The following is a 19337-nucleotide window of genomic DNA, read 5'->3' on the forward strand; positions in this document are numbered from 1 at the left end:
TTTTTATTTCTCTGTCATGTCAAACATTTGGCTCATCCCACCTGGGATTTCATATCCTGCTGTACACCAAACATAAAAAATAACACACAGTAACACATATACAAAGCAAAAAGAAAAGCATCAATCATAACATTATATGTACTTTTACATACTTTCAAGTAACACGTGCTTATGTGCAAAATTTCAAATGAATTTTGCACTGAATAGCAGAAGACAGAGAAATGCTACAGGCCTAAAGTTAATCGTGATGAAGGCCTTCTTTTCCTCATCTCCCAGGCTTTCTCCTATCAACAGGCTAAACTAAATGTTTTGTTTGTGAATAGCCAACTCAGTGTTTGTGCATCCTCCATATAAAAAAAATCTGACTTATCTAACTAAATGTAATATTGCATGGTTCTCAGTATAAAGGACAAGAGAAAAAACTTTTCTTTGGGGCGACTGTGACTCAGGAGGTAGACCAGGTCGTCCACTAATCGGAAGATGGGCGGTTCAATTTCCAGTCCCTCCAGTCCACGTGTTGAAGTGTCCTTGGGAAAGATACTGAACCCCAAATTGCTCCTGATGGCTGTGCCAGCCGTGTGTGAGTGTGTGTGTGACTGTGCATTAGATTAGATCCTGATCAATAGGTTGGCACCCTGCATGGCAGCCTCTGCCATCAGTGTATGAATGTGTGTGTGAATGTTGACATATATTGTAAAGTGCTTTGAGTGAGTTTCTATCCAATTTCAGCACTGAGTGGTAAATTTAGTGGTAAACAACACTGACTGCCACTTCCTAAATTAAATATGTTACGTTTGATTATTTAATTAAATTTGCTAATCTTAAACTCATCTATAATTGCCTAAATAACCAGGCTCCTAAGGTGCTCAGTGACCTGGTGGTTCCTCTCAGGTTTTTTGGCTCAGTATCACGAAGTGTGTATACTGGGAATTGTAAGATACACTTCAGGATCAACTCCTTACCCACAGAACTCAAAATGGGTCATGACAGGGGAACATTTTAAACTGAAGCAGTTTTTTTGAAGAGGTCTCAGTCATGTAGTCCCTGTGGCTTAAATAACATGTGTGACAGATGATAAGGGGCTGTGTTTTGATTAGTTAATTTTTCAGTATTTGCATATGTACCTGAGAGTGTGAGTCCACTGGTTTCTCTGGTGGCCAGTCATTCACTCTCTCTCTCTCCCTCCCTCTTTCCCTCTCTCTCTCCCTTTCTCTCTCTCTTTCTCTCTCACGTTCTCTCTCCCTCTCTCTGTCTCGATCTCTGTCCCGGCTCTGTTCCCGCTCCCGGTCTCTGTCTCGGGATCGCTCACGGTTTTTCCGACGGCTGCCGTGGTGAGAGGACGACTTGGAGCTCCTCTGCAGGGACAGGTGTTCTTGTCCGTTACCAGGTACCTACCATTCCAGAAACAAAATACAGGGATATTATTAGTTATACTTCATATCTACTTTATGTAAATGTCCTCTCGACGGTGAGAATACCACACACACGGCATCGGCACACAACACATCTCACTCAAATCCTGGTGACGTTCTTCATGCATCCCTCTGGCAGCACCAGCCAAAACACCAGGAGGTGGTGATGGTGATTAGTGATGACTTCATACAGAAAAAATGCACAAGTTCTCCACAAGTTTTGTAAGTGTGTATTAACAACATTAATGTACTGTATTGCTGCAACTAACAATTTTCAATAAATTAATCTATCTGTAATGGTGAGTGAAGTATAGATATTTAATCTGCAGTTTTGGATCTTTAGTTATAGAGTTATTGATCTTTTATTTGCAGTTTTGTACGTTTCAGTGTTTGTTTAAATTTAGCTTTTGCTTTTATGCCTGTATACAAAGGGCACCCATGCAAAGATACCTTATTGGACTACCCTGTATAAATAAAGGTTACATAGGACTGTATTCAAAATTTATTTTTTCAGTTAATCAGTTAATGATTAATCAAATCTATAAAACATCAGAAAATACTGAAAAAATCTCCAAAAATCACGGTCAAGGTGATGTCTTCATATTGTTTTGTTTGACCAAAAAACAAACAAGGTTCAATTTTATGATATAAAACAAAGAAAAACAGGAAAATTCTATTTTTTCAATAAAAAAGCTGGAACCAGCTGTTAATTGACTTTAAATGGACAATTATTCAATTATCAATAGTTTGATAACAAGATTGATACAACTCTCATATCTGGATAGTAAATATTAAGTTTCCACCAGCAGTGAGTTAGTTTAGCTTAGCATAAAGAGTGGAAACAGGGGGAAACAGCTAGCCTGGCTAGTACAACAAAACAAAATCTGCATACCAACGGCTCTAAAGATCACTAATGAACACATTATATCTTGTTTGTTAATGTATATAAAAACTTCAGTATAAAAACAACACATTTGAGGTTTTATGCACGGTTAAGTACCAGAATACACAGTAACTTCCTCAGGTCTTGTTGTCATTGAGGTTGCCAGGCAACCAGTGGTGCCTCCAGGAGTTACTAACAGCATGTTTATTAGTGAGCTTCAGAGGTGCTGGTAGGCGGATTTTGTTACCTTCACACAGAGCCAGGTTAACTGTTTCCCCATCTAACTCTCGACAAGAAAGCAAATGAAACTATTCCTTTAATCAACTATTATTTCAGCACTTTTATACAGCACAGTGCACAGTGTATAAATATCTCCAGTATGAGTTTGGATATATGTGTGGCTTTATATATTGGAAATGTTCATGACCCTCACATGAAATGATGATACTTTTATCTGAAAGGATGAGATTCGATGTGCAGAAGTGTTCACAAACAGCATGAAATCGATCTCTTACAGCGCAATGTGAATGCAAAGTGACTGCACTGGACATGCATTATAGCAAGACAGTATGGATGCACATACACCGTGCAGTTTTAGACTCAAGGCATATTTGAAATCCTTTCAATTTGGAATATTTCTCAAGTCAATCAATCATCAAGCGCTTGAGAGGATTTCAAACCAGGTGACGATCCTGGTGAGTGCAGTGTGAGAGTTAACATGCAGCCATAGTGTTGAGGTTAGATTACTGGTGAGGCAGGGTAGGGTGCAGTAGGCTGGTGTTGTACCATAGGCGAGGCAACTACAGGTAGGACTTTGACAGCTGAGTTGTGCTTTAAGCTATTCTTAGAGCTAAAGAGGGGGAAAAGGCTTTTCTTGATGCTGGGGTTCCTCCCGTCCTCCATGTCCGTCTGTGGAGCAGAAGACGCACAGCCAAAAACTCTCAACACAAATCTCAGAAAAACAACTGCTGCACCTGATCCTCAACCATCTATAGAAATACCATCTTGTGATAGATATAGAGAAAAAAAAATCAATGACACACAGATTTGATTGTTATTCAGTTTAGTTCTTGTTATTGTAGTAGTTTTGACCATAGTTTTTATCAGATATGATAACCAACTAATTATTACTAATAAAGTACCAAAGTAGATGCTAAGATAAGAAGTCTGACAGGGCAAGAATCGAGTAGTCGGACGATCAGCCACAGTGTCTAAACCACTTTATTTGCAGGCAAAATCATACAGTAAGCACACAAAATAGTGATAATCTCTTTGTGTACAGAAAATGTTTGTTTGAAATCACTCCCTTTATGTAGTGCGCTGTATTTACTTATTTTCTTTTTTGTCTAAGTGTGAAATTTACGGGCTCTTTAAATCTCTAAAAGAAAAAAGGTAGTGTCCATATGTGACATGAACGCTACTTTTTGCTAACAATCCCATAATGCAATGCATTGCATTGATATATGCAACAATGACTCTCTATGCCTGTCAGCGATGGCAGTGAAAAGAAATCTTAATTTACGGCTCCCTACAGAGTAAACTACTGTTATATAGGGAATAGTGAATGAGTGGACGAGAGATGGGAGTCGGTCTAAAAACTGTGATGGATCTGTACAACAAACAGTTTGGATAATCTTTTTTTGTTTGTCTTAGTTTTAACCTCCAAATATGTTTGACTAACCTGCAGGTTACACCGGGTTATCTGACTGTTAGTGTTTGTTGCCCCGTCTGACTTCATCGTAGCAAAGTCGCAGTGTTACCACATTTCAGCAATTAACTTGGTGACTCCAATGTTATTATTACTGACAGAAATAATACCCAAAACAAGATATATAAGGCCCAAATTGTTACCCTTTAACACTCGTGGTGGCTAATATTAGCGCTCATTCAAACACTAAGTTCACAGAACAGCATAACACCAACGGCACCGAAAATAATTGTTTTCCAAAGCACTGTTTTGAAAAGGCCCTCTGATCAGCATTTACTGCACAGTAAAATAGACTTTTGCACAAAGGGAACAACACACCGAGCCAAAGAAGATATTTTTGTGTGCTAGATGAAATGACAGGTAACTTAAATGGTCTTACTATTTGTGTCTTCTTCTTTTTCTTTTTAATGGCTCTGAAGAAGCCTTGTTTCTCCTTCTCTTTGGTGGGCTCTGGAGGATTCATGACCATTGCTTCTGCGGCAGACCTACGTGGCAAATGAGGAAAGGATTCATATAAGTCATGTTTGTAATTTTAAGCTCAGGCATAAAAAGTTAATTGAAGTCACGAACCCTAAATAGAACATATTCAATATGAAAAGACATGAGTCCTGAAATAATACCATTAGCATGGTGCACTCCTCTTGTGGTTTATCATGAATAAACAGACTGTCTCTATACAACTGTCAACACAATAAACGCAAGAAAGAAAATATTTTTTTCAACTAAATGACATACAATGGCACATTTAGAGACTGTGATACTTAATGTCACAGCAACATCACCAACTAATCTTTAAAAATTGAATGCAACTTAATTTGTGTTGTGACAAACCTTCATGTGACTAGAGACCTTATCATATAATTATGACATTGTTTTCTTATAATTATGAGATCTGGATCTCATAATTACATTAAAAGGTTATGGTAGTTATCGCTCTCTGAGAAGACAGAGGCATGATGATGCTACTTAATTTAATTTGCTTTCATTTCCTCCTTGGTTTGAGACACTAGGAAATACTAATGTCACTGAATAATGTGGATGATATTTATTAGTATGGATATTCTTTGACCTGAGTGAACAACCAATCAGATGTCCTGCCGTTATGTACAGAAAGTTGATGTGTTGATGGATATAAAACAAAGCAGTAGTATCCTGCACGTCTTTGTCAAAGACTTTTTGAAGTCCTTGTTCAGGAGTCCCGGATTCTTCATGGACACAAAGTCACACATCTGAAATGCCTCCAAGCTCTCAAAATTAGTGACCATTTCTAAATACTATGGTGCCATTTGGTAAAAGCTATCAAAATAAAGCATGCAATAAGGTATGATAAAAATGTTTGAAGTGGCAACATGGCTGAAATTCCTCATCAGGTCACAGAATCTCATCTGAAGAGGATATAATGTAAAAGCAGACATACATTTTTTCTCTTCTTTAATCTCTATAAACAGGTATCTGCATATCAATACAGATATCTGTAGGCAACGGGGTAAGATTTTGGTACCAGAAGCCTTCTGGTTTCCGTTTGTAGTCCGTTTGTAGTTTGTTTGTAGACCAAGTAGTATTGACCAATCACGTTTGAGCAGGCTTTGGTTGCATGCAGGTAAACAGTGTGTGTGGAGAGCAAAAAAGGCGGAACACATTGACCGAAATGCAACCTTGGAACCCATCGGCTATTGTCTGACGATGATTTAGCTTTTTATTAGCTTTTTAAAAATGTATCTGTGTTCACATGCATATATCTGTTTATAAAGATTAGCTGAAAAGTCGTTTGGACTGTTTCAAGTTGCTAATCGGACTGTAAACAATGACTGGCGCATGGAAGAGGGAGTCTTGGCCTGGATATCCGTTATCCAGATATCCGCTGGCTACATCGGAAGCCCCGAAATACTGGCTGTTGCCCCCAGAGGCTAAATCGTCATCAGACAAATAGCTGATGGGTCTATTCTACATCTACTCTTAATGTCTCCATGGTCACAGTACTTTGTATTGTTGGAGCTCAGTGGCTAACAGTATGGAAATGTATCTGAATATTTCAGTTAAAGTTTCTGTCTTTCAAAAAAAATGAATTCTTACCAGTCAAAAGCAGTCTGGCGTTTGGAGTGATTGGCCATGGCAACAGGGTCACCGGGTACGACCGGCCCTCGACCCTGCCCAACACCATCATGGAAAGAAGAGGAGTTATCCGGTCTGGGGGAGGGAACTGAAGAGAAAGAAGGAGGACAGAAAATGATTAAGAAACATTCATTGACAAATACTTGCTTGTATACTCTGAGAGGACAGCTGAAATGATTTTTTTTGTGCACTCACATTTCTCAAAACCTCCACTGTCTGCCTCGTCTATGAGCTGCAGTTGATAAAGAAATGTGTATCTCTGCCTCTTTCATAACAGATTCCTTCCTGTATAATTGTATAATTAGTGAGTCTACACAGAAACACTTATTCTTTGAGTCTAAAACCTGACATTTATCACTAATTTCTCAGACAGCCCAAAGCATTCTGCAATCAAATTCAATTATAGCCTCTTTGGAAATCTAAATGTGACTTCTTCTTGTTAACATTTGACCAGTCAACCGCACTGTAACTGCACTGTATTTTTTTTTCCAAGCTAGCAGCGTAGCTCTAGGCAAGGCAACGCTGGTCTGTCTGACCACAACTTTGGTTCAGACTGAAACATCTCAGCTACTACTGGATGGATTGCCACGAAATTACGAAGATGCATTCATGCCCCCCACAGGATGAATTGTAATCTCTTTGGTGATCCCTTAATTTTTCCTCTAGCACCATAAGGTCAAAATTTTAATTTGTCCAATACTTTGCTTTATGACCGAATTTGCACACATTTGCAAAACTAATAATGTTCCCATCAACCTCAGCTGTACTTTGTGTTTGGTGGTAATTAGCAAATGTTAGCATCCTAATAAACTAAACTAAGATGATGAACATCCTCAGAACACAAAGTTCACCCCCATTCATTTTCTATGGGACACGAGCAAATTGTTTCACAAGGCATTGTGGGATTCCAATTGACGTAGCACTGAACATCGGTGCGAAAAAAAGGGAGAGGTGGAGATGGATGTAATAAGGAGGAATGATACATGAGGTGGCTTGATGGTGCATCAGGAAGCTCCACTTCTGTACAACCCTTCCCTACCAGATTACAAGGACAAGGTCAAAAGAAATGAAACTTGGCACAAAGAAGCACAAATTGTCAGAGAAAACAGTGAGTTGTTTATTTATACAATGTTTGTTAAGCAATGCAAACAGACTAAACAACTTCTTGACACTGTGCCATTGTGTGTCCTTGTCAGCTGGTGTCGACATGCCCATAGTAATGAGTAAGAAGTGGTGGAGGCAATACGTGATTTGTTTGCTTCCAGTGGGTCTTAACCGACACATTTGTACCGGCTTTACATCAGATTGTTATCATTGTCAGAGCATGTTGAAAGCTGAAACAAGTACAGCTTCAATAGCACGGCTCTAGACTCTTTTTTATCTTGTATTTTATTTTATTCTTTTAAATTCCTTTAGAGTATGCCTTTTCATACTACATTTTGTTGTTTCATATCTTGTTTTACTCCCTTTTAATGTTTTATGTACAGCAGTTTGAATTCCCTTGTTGTTGAAAGGTGCTATACAAATAAACTTGCTTTAACTCACCGAGCTAAAACAATTCACTTTTCTGATGCAATATGTGAAGCCACATTACATGCAGTTTTTTTGGTGTGTCCTGTTCTTTACCTCTGTAGAAGCTGCCAACTCTTCGAGGCATGGACTCAGTGAAGATCATCCGGTTCTCCTTGGAGGACCCTCCATCCTCACCGTGAGGGTCGTGATACATACCAACCTGGGAAACACACACATCATGCAGACAATACAGACACACACATACACAAATGCACACATGGACACAGGACGACACAAAGTGTCTCAATATCCTCATTTTTGTGAGAAATAATCTCATATGATCTCATTTCACCCTTTTTTTCATTAGCTATCACATTCTCTACTGGCTCACATCACAAGACATTCGAGACAATCTTAGAGCTTTTCAGTGAGGTTACATTTATACCAGCGACAACGTGCAGTGAGGCTGTTGACCTGAGTAAGAAACAGAAAAAGCTATGGGAACCAGCGGTCAGAAGAGCTACTGTCTGTGTTCGGTGAACTGGCTGGAGGTAGGGAGGAGTTAGGGGGTCGGACCTCATTTTTAGAGCGCTGTGTATGAAAAGCAGCAGTGTTGTCCCTCGTAGAGTCTTTGATGGGGCCACAAGGATGGCTCATGTCTTTAGGGGACTGCTCACTCTGTTGAGAAGACGGACAGGTGCAGGTCAAAGCAGACTGGAGAAGCAGCATGAAGCAGTGGCAATGATAATGTGAGACACTGACATTTCCTGCCCACACACATCAACTTGTAAAATACCCATACTCGCACGCATATACGCAGACACACACACACACACACACACAAGCAAAAGAAAATATCCACCTGTTAGCAATATCTTGAATATTTGAGCTACAATGCATTTCAGATTGTTTCTATACCAACCTGCCTCATCCTCTACTGCTTTAATAATTTCCTACATTTCCCACAACTCCCAGAAAAGGGCATGAACATGCTGCATTCAGAAGTGGGTTTTAATTGCAGAGGGAGAGCATCTGTGCTGATGGAACATGAGAGAGAGGGTTTTCCAAAACCTCCTCAAACCTCATCATCTTGTGGATTGCATTATGCATTATGGTCTATTGAAGCTACCGTTGGCAGAGAAATCGAGCTAAAATGTCAGGTTCCAGTAAAATTAAAGGATAGATTTGGGGTTTTTCAAGTCTGTCTTAATACAATACTGCCAATATGTATGTGGAAATGAGTCTTGGTCACTGTAACAACTCCTACTTTCTGTGTTGTCACTAAACCCACAGATTCCCAGAAATATTACTGATGATATGACCTCTGTTTTCAAGATATTGCAGCTACAACTCTTTGTTGGATAAGATGCTCTTTTTTAGAGAACACTATCATCAACACTGGAACACTATTATCTACATTTGGCCCTCTAGCTCTGGGAATAAAAACAGTAAATTGACAGCTGATAGAATGGATGCTGAAAACAGCGAGTATATTAATTTCCAACTTTCTGTAAAATGGGTATTTTAGGGTGAACTTTTCCTTTAACCACAACCAGACTCATAGGACTGTCTGCCACTAACCCTTGTCATGTCATCAGTGCAGTCCTCTCTTGAAGAGCTCACTGAGTGCCCAGTCAGGGTGGTCCGGTGCTGGAGTTGGGGGGAGAGGAGCTGCAAGCTGCTGGCACGTGTCGGTATTGCCTGTCCCGGTGGAGGCAAGCCTGCCATCCCACTTTCAACTCCATGAGGTCTGTGGCGCTCTCTTCTTACGTACATGGAGTGGCGCTGAGGCCTTTGCTGAGAGGAGAATGGGGAGGTATAACCCAGTCCGTAATGGTAAGATTCATGTGGGGAAGGCAGGGTGTGAGTGGAGGGCATCCCCGGTCCTCCTGGGTCTAAGAGCTCCGGAGCATTGGCCTCCTCTGGAGAGGAGAGGAAAGATGTCTTAGTCTCAAGTAATGTTTATTTTCAGTATTGGTGTCAGTCATATCAGTAATTTATTATAAAAAAATGTGAAATTTGTCCAACCAAATGTCCAAGATCAAAGGTATTTAATTTAAAATGATATAAAACAGAAAAAAACAAAAAAAATCCTCACATTTGCAAAGTCAGGACCAGTGAGTGTTTGCCACTTTTGCTTCATAAATTACATAAACAATTGTCAATTAATGTCCTGTTTATTGATTAATTAATTAATAATTTCATAATGACTGTACATGTCACCCAGTTTCTATTTTTGTTCCTCATCAGCTACTGTATTTGCTGTACCAACAATACAAACCGGTGATTTACTGGGAAGTTGTTATAAAAGGTACATTATGCTGCATTCCTGTCAAGTTGTCTTTATTACCATAATTACCAGTTTCCACTCTGTAAATACTGTTCACATCAACATCCAAGTTGGTATCATGACTGGGAAACTCATTCTCATTTTCCTGAAAGCTCTAAAAGCTCTGATAAAGCCAACCTTATAAAACTGACCCTAAATAATACAGATGTGCCCCTAAAAGTAGACAAACGGATGTCTATTAAGTCCGTGTTCAAGGTAGTTTAATGTACATTGAATGGATAAAATGTTATATTGGCCATGCACTGTATTTTTTAATACTAACATGACCAACTATGCAATCATACAACTGCTTTGAACACTCGCAAGTTGCACAAATGGGAGTCTTTTATTACTGCCATACATCTGACATAACATGAACATGACACTAGTATTATGTGCAGCAATTTCTTCAATCCAAGACAATTTTCTATCTTGGGAGCCAATAAAAGCAAACTCGACATTGACCTACATTATGATATTGGCACATTTATTTATGTCTTGTACATTAAAGACATTAGAGGCCAAAGCCAAGTCTCCATTTTTGATTCAGTGGACAATAAAGTTGAATCTAAAATACAAGCCTACCTGGTGCCATGGATTTATGTCTCGATTTGTGTCTGGAGGAAGAGTCAAGTGTGCTGCTCTCCATACGGACGTTGCCGCTGCTACGAGAGGCGGGGCTATGCCCGGAGCGATCACTGTGTCGTGCAGAGGGGCTGCCGGGCGGCCCTGGAGGACCTGAAGGGGTGTTGAGGTCTAAACAGCTAGCAGGGAAGAAGCGAGCGCCAGGTCCCACCCCAGCTGTCGTGTTGGAGTTTGGGTCATCTGGGTGGAGTCGGCCATCGCTGAGGTTCCCTACAGATTTGGCGTCACTCAGTGCGCTGTGGCTCTTGGACAGGCTGAGATAAGACGCTGAACTTTTAGAAGAGGAGGACATGGATCCATGAGCAGAGTCGGCCATACTGTGGGCATGTCGGCCATGTTGTTTCTCTCCTCCAGACTGCAGCGTGTTGGTCTTGCCTTCCAGGAAGGTGTGGCGGCCGGCCTGCTGCTGCTGAGAGCGGGAGGAACTGGGCTTGCTGTGGCCGTATTTCGCCCCGTGTCCCTGGTCTGACAGCTTTGGTGAGGGTCCTAAGCTGAAATCAAACTCTGTCTTGCCTTTGACTTCTTTAGGACTGAGGAGGTGTGGCAGGTTGTTATTAGCCAGATCTTTGCTGGATGAGGCAGAACGATTCAGAGTCTGGGACATGTACTGGCTCTTGGGGTGGAGCGTAGGACTTAAACTGGACGGGGCTGGTTTGTTACCATTGAGGAAACTCTCGTTGCCAAGGTGATGGAGGTCTCCATGGCGAGGGAGGCTTGAACATTCTTTGCTGTTGGAGCGACGGTGGCTCGTGCTTTTACTGTGACTCCTGGAAGGGCAGATAAGGGGATGTTTGTCAGTATGCTTACATTGTATTAGACTTCATATTTAAAACAGCCTTATTTGACTTTGTCCACTTGACGACAGCTAAACACTCTGTAAACACAGCATTGACTTTTTATTACCCTGTTTACACATCCACCAGACACGGAGCAACATTAATATTCATTTGCAGTTGTGTTTGTGTCCACTTGGTGAATGTAAGTCCAAAATTCGCTCTGCTTTTAGCTCATTGTTGGTATCAAGCGGGTAGCCAAGGGGAAGGGAAGGCCAATGCAGAAGTGACGTAAACCTGCATTCTTTCTAATGGCCAGCAGGGGGCAACGCCACTACCTCCAAAAAGAAGTCTGTTTGTATAGAAGTCTATGAGAAAATGACCCTATTTCTCACTTGATTTATTATCTCAGTAAACACTTTCCTAATACGTATATGGTCTCAATTGCTAGTTTCAAGTCTTCTTCAATACAGCATTTTAGTAAATTATGGTCCCATTTAGAGTAAAATAGACCATAAAGCAGGGTATGCTTTAGGGTGTGGCTACCTTGTGATTGACAAGTTGCTATCACGGCGGTGTGTGAGGTGCTGTGGTTGGACCCTAGGGAGCTCCTCCCCAGCTCCACGCTCTCGTCCAAATATGGTCACTTCTCATCACTTCTGGCTCCAAAAAACCAAGATGGCGATGATCAAAATGCCAATCTCCAGGCTTCAAAACAGGAGTCCACACACCAATGAGTGATGTCACAGTGACTATGTCCATTATTTTTATACAGTCTACGGTTGGTATCCACCAACTCCGAAGGGAACGCTGGCTCTTTAGCTCCTTTACTGAAAACAGTTGCCTGCAGCCTTCTTTGTGGGTTCGTCACTACGAGCGACACCTTTCCCATTACATCTAGTCATTTAAACCATTGTGAATACAAAAATTGTTTATAGTGGCTTTAAGTTCTCACAAGAACGTGATCTTCATGGATGGAAACTCTGTTTTCTTTTATGCTCATCAAGTTGTTGTATACCCAAAAGAACACTATTAACCTAAAAATATTCCCAAAAAATCAAGTTAGACCAGCTCAGCCTTTCGTCCAAACACCCTACAACTGATTGACTGAGAACCAGTTCAAACAATACTTGAAAAAATTCTATGCCTTAAAAGATGGAATAAATTTATCCTTGGAGTGGACACCTTCTCATCTCTGGCAACAATGATAGCAGCCATTATTACCAAATATGGTGTCACCCATGTCTCTTCTTAGACACTTCCCTTGCCTCTCTGCCAGTCTGGGACAATGATTGGCCTGAAGCCACATGACCATATACCCAACCCATCTTTGTAGATGCCTCATTGGCCAATATGTGTCTGGATGTACATGATTGGTTGTCTTTTATATTTTTTTGCCTTTTTGCTTCATACTTAACCTACTTTATTTAAGTGTTGTTTGTTTTACGATGACCCTGATGAAAGCCACAAGCCGAAACGCATTGGTCTAATAATAAAGTTGTTCTATATACTACAAGTGTTGCTGGAGTTTTGACCTCAGCAGCCATAATTAGAAATTTAGGATTTATTAACATGTCTAATGTTTTACCTGAAAGTCATATTATTTTGTACAAAAAAGAAACATGATTGTGTCCATACTTGCAATCATGTTGTAAAATTGTGATGGTTGTGTTTTTTTCAGCGAGCTCCAAATGACATATCCTCTATTATTATTATTCTGTTGAACATTTATAGTTCTATAATCATAGAAATTGGATGATATAAATGATGATAAAGATTTTTTTAATCCCCTATGTATCCAGGGAAGTTTTACTTCCTTTTTCAGAGATTTCCTGATCATCCTGTAACAGATTAACTTTCAGTATTTCTAATTCCTAAATTTACCCTTGAGTTCACAGCTGCCCTCAGATTTGTCTGATGTTGACGATTTTGCTATAGTGACACTGTTATCCCTTTTAATATCTCTGGTTGTATGATTGTGGTATGGTATGGTTACTTTATCTATAAAAGGTTAAGCAATTTAAAAAAACAATATCATGACAAAATCAATATTGCATAATGTCTATTAATATGTATCCAAAATGTCTCTGTAAAATGACCTCAGGTACAGTGTACGCTGTGACAGAAGATGAAAATTACAGAACGTAGTTTGACCTTGTAGGAACTGTGTTTTCTCCGTGATGGTGTGTTTTCCTCTTGGAGGAGCGCGGCGGGTTGGGAGAGGCAGGAGGAGGCCTCTCTCTCTCTATCTGCCTCAGAGGCTGGAAGGCTGGATGGTTCAAACTCTGCTCCGTCAGATAACGCTCCGTAGGGTTTAGTAGCAGCAGGTTCTGATGGGGGAAAGACACACATATGATGCAAAGAAGGAGCATTTTCTACTGGCTGTACAAATATAAAGTATAACAAGAAGATAAGAGGATAAGCTATATACTGTAACATACACACATGTATGTGTATTCTTGGTATTTTACCTTCATCAGATCCAACATCAAACCGCTTAAGATGCCTTGATACCTTCTCTCCAAAGTCTGAGGATGAGTAACTGAGGGAAACTGACACACACAAAAAAAAAAAATTCAATCAATTTAATATCAAAACTTAACTTTTTTGTGCATAGAAAATTACTCTTTTGATACAGTAGACGTTCCAGCCCATAAGAAGAAACGATCAATTGAAATCACTGGATCACACTAAACAAACTACCAAACACACACTCGCATTAACACACACTCACACACAAAGTCTTTGCTCGGCCTTCTGGGACATTTTCTCTCGCTGCTAAACTGAACACCAACCACTTATCTCATGAGTCATAGCAATCCACTCAGTCATGGTGCTGGGAACGCTGCCACAAGAGAGAGAGAGAGAAAGAGAGAGAGAGAGAGAGAGAAGGAAAGGAGGTAAAAACAGAGAGGAGGAAGAGGAGGAGGGGGAGAAAGAAGGAGCAGAGAAGAGGAACAGAGGCGACTACAGGAAAGACAAAGGATGAATGTTTCCTACCCTGATTCCATGAAAGCGAGGGTTGTTGTAGAAGAGTTTCATCTGTTCAGCAGGAAGTGGCCCCAGGACCTTCTGGATGGTGAAGAGCTGGAGAGGAAATTAAATAGCATCATAATTAATAGTATGATATATAGTGTGTGAAACCAATAATTATGTTTAAATATGGACTTAATCACATACAATCAGTTGTAACTATACTGTACTTGAATATTTTTGTTATGTTTATGAAATTTGAAACCTGCGTTAACTGATTTTTTTTGGCAGAAAGAATCAGTTTTTAAGCTGATATGTTGAACTTGTTAGCAAACAGTTGCTTCTTTACACATCCAGCTGTTACAGAGCAACACTGTCATTTATTTGCAGCCGAGTTTCTGTCCACCTGGTGAATGTAAGTCCAATATTCACTCATTTTTAAGCTCTGTTTTTGCTCTCTACCAACTCCTGAGGGAAATATCTGGCTCTTTAGCTGATAAATGCTCCACTATTTTCACCAGCACTAGCTACAGCTAACTGTGTCTGTTTGCTGTTTGGTGCTGAACAGGTAGTGTACAGTGGATTGTTAGAGTTTTTTCTCTGAAAACAGCTGCCTGCTCCGGCTGAAAACGGCACTATGAGAGAGGTGACAGTGAACCAAAACAGTTAAATTGCAGTCAGACAGCTAAACAATGAGCTGAAAATATAAAGCTCCGTAAAGCGAAGGGGAGCTGCAGATTCGGGTGATAATTCTCTGTAGGTTCATCACTACAAGCGATGCCTCTGACATTACCTATCATCATTTTATACATTCTTATTTTTAAACATATTTATTATAGCAGCCTTAACAAAGGCTGTAAGAATTATAGGGATATTGAGTTTATTCTTGACTTTGGATACAGCAGCTGCCAAAACAATCTCGCCTCAACACTAAACTTTTAAGTCCTCAGACATACTCAGACAGAAAGACTGATAAGTGAACATCTACATTTCCATGACAACTGGGCAAGTGCTATCTGCTATTGAAGATCATGTGAAGTGATAGAAAGCTCCAGAACAGCAAATGGACCTTGAGGTGAGACAGCTTTATGAATTGTATGAATAGTGCTGTTGTCCCTGTTGATATTTTTGGATTAACTGTAATCGTGTTGACCTTTCTTTATGTTTTAACTGCATTTGAGCAGATCACACTTTATGATTCATCTGATTTTAACTCATAATATTTTCACCCAGCAGTGAAAATACTGTTATACTGAGCTTTATAGACCCCATCACAAGAAACAATATTCCTTTTAAGACCTGTTATTGTGGAGATACAATGATAAGATTGAGATACACTGGGATGAAAAAGGGGATACAATAAATATAAAAAGTCTTGTGGTGGTTTAGGATCAAAGCTGATTAAAGTGAATCAATCAATTATTAAAACTTATTTCCTGTCTGTATTTTCTTACTTTTTTTCACCACTACTATGGGCTCACCAACCTGATCAATCTCACTTTCCCCTGGAAACAAAGGCTGTCCGTCACTCAGCTCCCCGAGGATACACCCCACCGACCACATGTCCACCGCCTTCCCATATGGAGCCCTGAGATGAAGAGAAAAAAGAGACGAATAGATGATTTATGTGCGTCAAACCTATGACAGCACATGACGACCTTGCCTGTTAGATGGCAGGGGTGATGAGGGTGAAAATGAGAATAACAGGGGCGAAAATGAAGTCCCGCAAATGATTGTGAGAATGACAGTGATAATGATGATGGGTGTGACAATATTGTCGGTGGCGGCACCGGAAAGTAAAACGACGGGCGCTGTGTTACTGAAGGAGACGCTCATAAAGAAGATGGTCATTTCTGAAGGAATGGAGCTGAGGAGTCTGGTGAGAAATGGCAAGAGATCTGGCAGCAGAGAAGCAGAGGAGCGGTGGTGTTGGAGGGAGAGAGTATTTGAGTGGGCGGCATTCAAACGCTGTCTCAATAAATGTTCCAGGGCATTTACTAAATCAGGCTACAGCAGTGAGGCTGGATGACGTTCAGCTGTCTCCAAGCTAGAATGGACATTCAATGCAGCAAAAGCATCAAAAACAACTGCGAAACCGAAAATTTGATCTCAGGATACATTGTGTACATAGCGGTTCATGTCGTCATGCTGTAAAAGGTGAATCATTGCATCTGCTTCGGGAAACAGTAACACCTGATTGCACATGATCTGAATAATGGTAGCCTCTTAACATCCATCCTTTTTTTTTTTTTTAATTTTCACCTATTGGCATACCCAAATGGAAAAGCTTATAACAGAAGAACTATAAAGGCCAAGATGCATGTATTAGGCTTCATTTGAATGGTAATATCTTCTAGTTTCTGGAAATGTGCTTGTTTAGCATGTGGCTAAAACACAACTAAAACTACATCATTTCAAATGTGGCTCAAAAAAGTGTTTTTGGTCCTTGTCTATAGTGAGTCATGCATGAATAACAATAACTAGGACATGCTTTATGCCAGAACTATGCAGACATATCACCACATACCTTCTACATCTTGTCAACCACACCTGTATGAAATTCCAGACCTCTAGGCCTAACCTCATGTGAGCTAGTTTTTAGTTTCTGGTGTCACTGGTGTCTCCGAACCTCTCCAAAACGTCTCCAAGTGGCCAAATTGTGCCAATTGCTTTTATTCATTACTGCGTGATACTAAGCTGCTTACAACTGGCTTGAGCGGGTCTAGCGACCCGGTGGATGTTAAGATGTTAATGAGGATAAAAAAGGTGAACAGGGAAACTTATTTATGGACACACATGAAATTTAATATTACCAGATGGGTGACTTTTCCACATACAACAAAGCTACAATTAAACCAGGACTTCATGAACCTTTTCTTATCAACAACCCTTCAAATACAGTAGATCCACTTTAGACTAAATTTAATACAATCTGAAATTCAATAAAATTTAATACAAAGTCATTTTTAAGCAAAAACCACCAACACAGAACACTCTCTGGTTTTAGTTTCTACAATATGAATATTTGCTGCTTTTCTCTTTTATATAACTGCCTAACTGGATGTTGCCTTGTGCTTTTTTCCGTGCTGTATTTCTGTAATTCTGCTATTTCTCTCTATTCTGTACACACAACATCTACTGAACGTCTGTCCATCTTGGAAGAGGGATCCTTCCTCTGTTGCTCTTCCTGAGGTTTCCTGAAGGTGTTTTATCGCTCTACAGATTGTAAAGCGGCCAGATGTGACCGATCCAACACACAGTTTCCTCTTTTGCTTCCCTTTCAGTAGCATTATGGTTGTTAAATCACATCTAGTATCACATATATTGTGTATCAAGTTGTTGCAGCTCTTAATTGAAGCTCTATGATGTACATTTATGTCTTCCATGGCTGCACCAGTCCATCAGATGGAAATATTCTCCATGTCAGCTTCAACATTTCCCCAATTCAACCTGATACATTTGGAATCTTTGGAAACTTTAGTCTCAGTTTGTAATGACTGGCACGCAGGTGGATAGGTTGCTTCTTGTTAAAATTATTAAAATTCAGTGTTTTCGCTATCACATACCTTCATTCAGTCATGGCAGGCCGCTGACTGAAGTTATTAGTGCCACAGCAATCCCTCATGTTACATAAAAATACGTACAGCTGGTTATATATTTTTATGATGGTGGTTTTACGATGTGTCCTACTGGTTTTATGTCATGTGTGTTCTTATTGCCTTTGTTATTACTCTGTGTTGTTTATTTGTTAATCTGCGTATTGTGGAAATGCAGTATGGAAGTTGTCAAATATCCTCATGGGGACAAATAAAGTACATCTTGATCTTGACATTGATTTTATATTTGGGAAATGAGGGCACTGGTATAGGATTGGTGCTCTGTATCGGCAGATATCCTGAATTAAGGTGCTGGAATCAGTATTGCATCCTCATCTGATATAATCACCCATTAAATAATCCACCCATCTGGTGCTCTGAGAAGAGAAAGAAATAAATACTGAGAATTATTTGCATCAACCAACAGAACAACGGCCCTTTTTCTCTCCCTGTGTCTCACTGTGTCTCCCACACACACACACACACACACACACACACACACACACACACACACATACACAGACTCACCCCAGCAGCAGCTCAGGTGAGCGGTACCACCTTGTGGCCACATACTCAGTATAGTTGGCATCTGTTCCTTCAGACAGGTTACGAGCAAAACCTGAGAAACATGGAAATTACAAATAAATTAATAAATCACCCAGACCTGATTTTGTATGTTAGACATCCAGTAGACAGCATGCAGGCTATTTACAATCCTTCACATGAGGGAAAAAAAGTGGATAATTAGTAAGAATAAAGTAGGATCAACATTCAAATCGTTTGGACAGCTACAGTAACAACATGGCCATCATCCCATGTGACTGGACTCTAATTGGTTATGTCACTGCAGGCGGGCTGAGACTGTGTTTTAGATAACTGGTGTACAGAGAGTCCATTTTAAGCATGAAAAATCACAATAAACAGAATGCCAGAACCAACAGTGAATAACAAACAAATCTCACCCCAGTTGACTCAGTAGGGTTGCAAAAACCAATTATGCAAAGCTAACTGACCGTGTGATTTTGCAAAGACTCATCCAAACATAGAAAACGCACCTGGGAAAATGCAAAATGACAAAACTGTGTCGTAGCAGTACGAGTTATTAGACTTTTACAGGGGAGACAGGTGCCTAACATTAACCTGACTTTAATGAGATACGCTTTTGGCAAATCAATTGTGATAACAACCATGACAGTACATTTTATGGTGCCGGTTGGCTGCTTTCCAGTGGCAGAATTTATCCTCCTGATACACAACTTACAAGGTGACAAATAATGGTGGGATTTTTCACAGCAAACTGAGTCCAAGAAATCAAATTGGCAAAATTAAATCACAGATATAACAGCAAAAATCACAACTAATATGACAGCATCCCAATGAATTTGCACATAAAG

At 40.0% G+C, this 19337-nt stretch overlaps 1 protein-coding gene across 3 annotated transcripts in view; it reads right to left on the bottom strand.

Moving 5' to 3' along the window:
- Window positions 1–858: 858 nt before the first annotated feature.
- Window positions 859–19337, bottom strand: part of LOC137180128 (cyclin-dependent kinase-like 5) — a 42645-nt gene continuing 24166 nt past the window's right edge. The window contains exons 8-20 of one of the 3 annotated variants that reach the window (XM_067585386.1): window positions 18472–18562; window positions 15833–15935; window positions 14375–14461; window positions 13846–13926; window positions 13529–13704; window positions 10542–11368; window positions 9209–9549; window positions 8204–8305; window positions 7742–7847; window positions 6077–6203; window positions 4383–4488; window positions 3082–3204; window positions 859–1391 (exon numbers count right to left, since the gene is read on the bottom strand). In XM_067585386.1, the coding sequence (XP_067441487.1) occupies window positions 1098–1391; window positions 3082–3204; window positions 4383–4488; window positions 6077–6203; window positions 7742–7847; window positions 8204–8305; window positions 9209–9549; window positions 10542–11368; window positions 13529–13704; window positions 13846–13926; window positions 14375–14461; window positions 15833–15935; window positions 18472–18562 (2564 nt within the window). In that variant the 3' untranslated portion in view covers window positions 859–1097. Of the gene's footprint in view, window positions 1392–3042; window positions 3205–4382; window positions 4489–6076; window positions 6204–7741; window positions 7848–8203; window positions 8306–9208; window positions 9550–10541; window positions 11369–13528; window positions 13705–13845; window positions 13927–14374; window positions 14462–15832; window positions 15936–18471; window positions 18563–19337 lie in introns of all 3 variants that reach the window. The other 2 variants (XM_067585377.1, XM_067585395.1) reach the window with 2 other exon arrangements.

This window comes from Thunnus thynnus, chromosome 1, assembly GCF_963924715.1.
Source record: "Thunnus thynnus chromosome 1, fThuThy2.1, whole genome shotgun sequence".
NCBI lineage: Eukaryota > Metazoa > Chordata > Actinopteri > Scombriformes > Scombridae > Thunnus > Thunnus thynnus.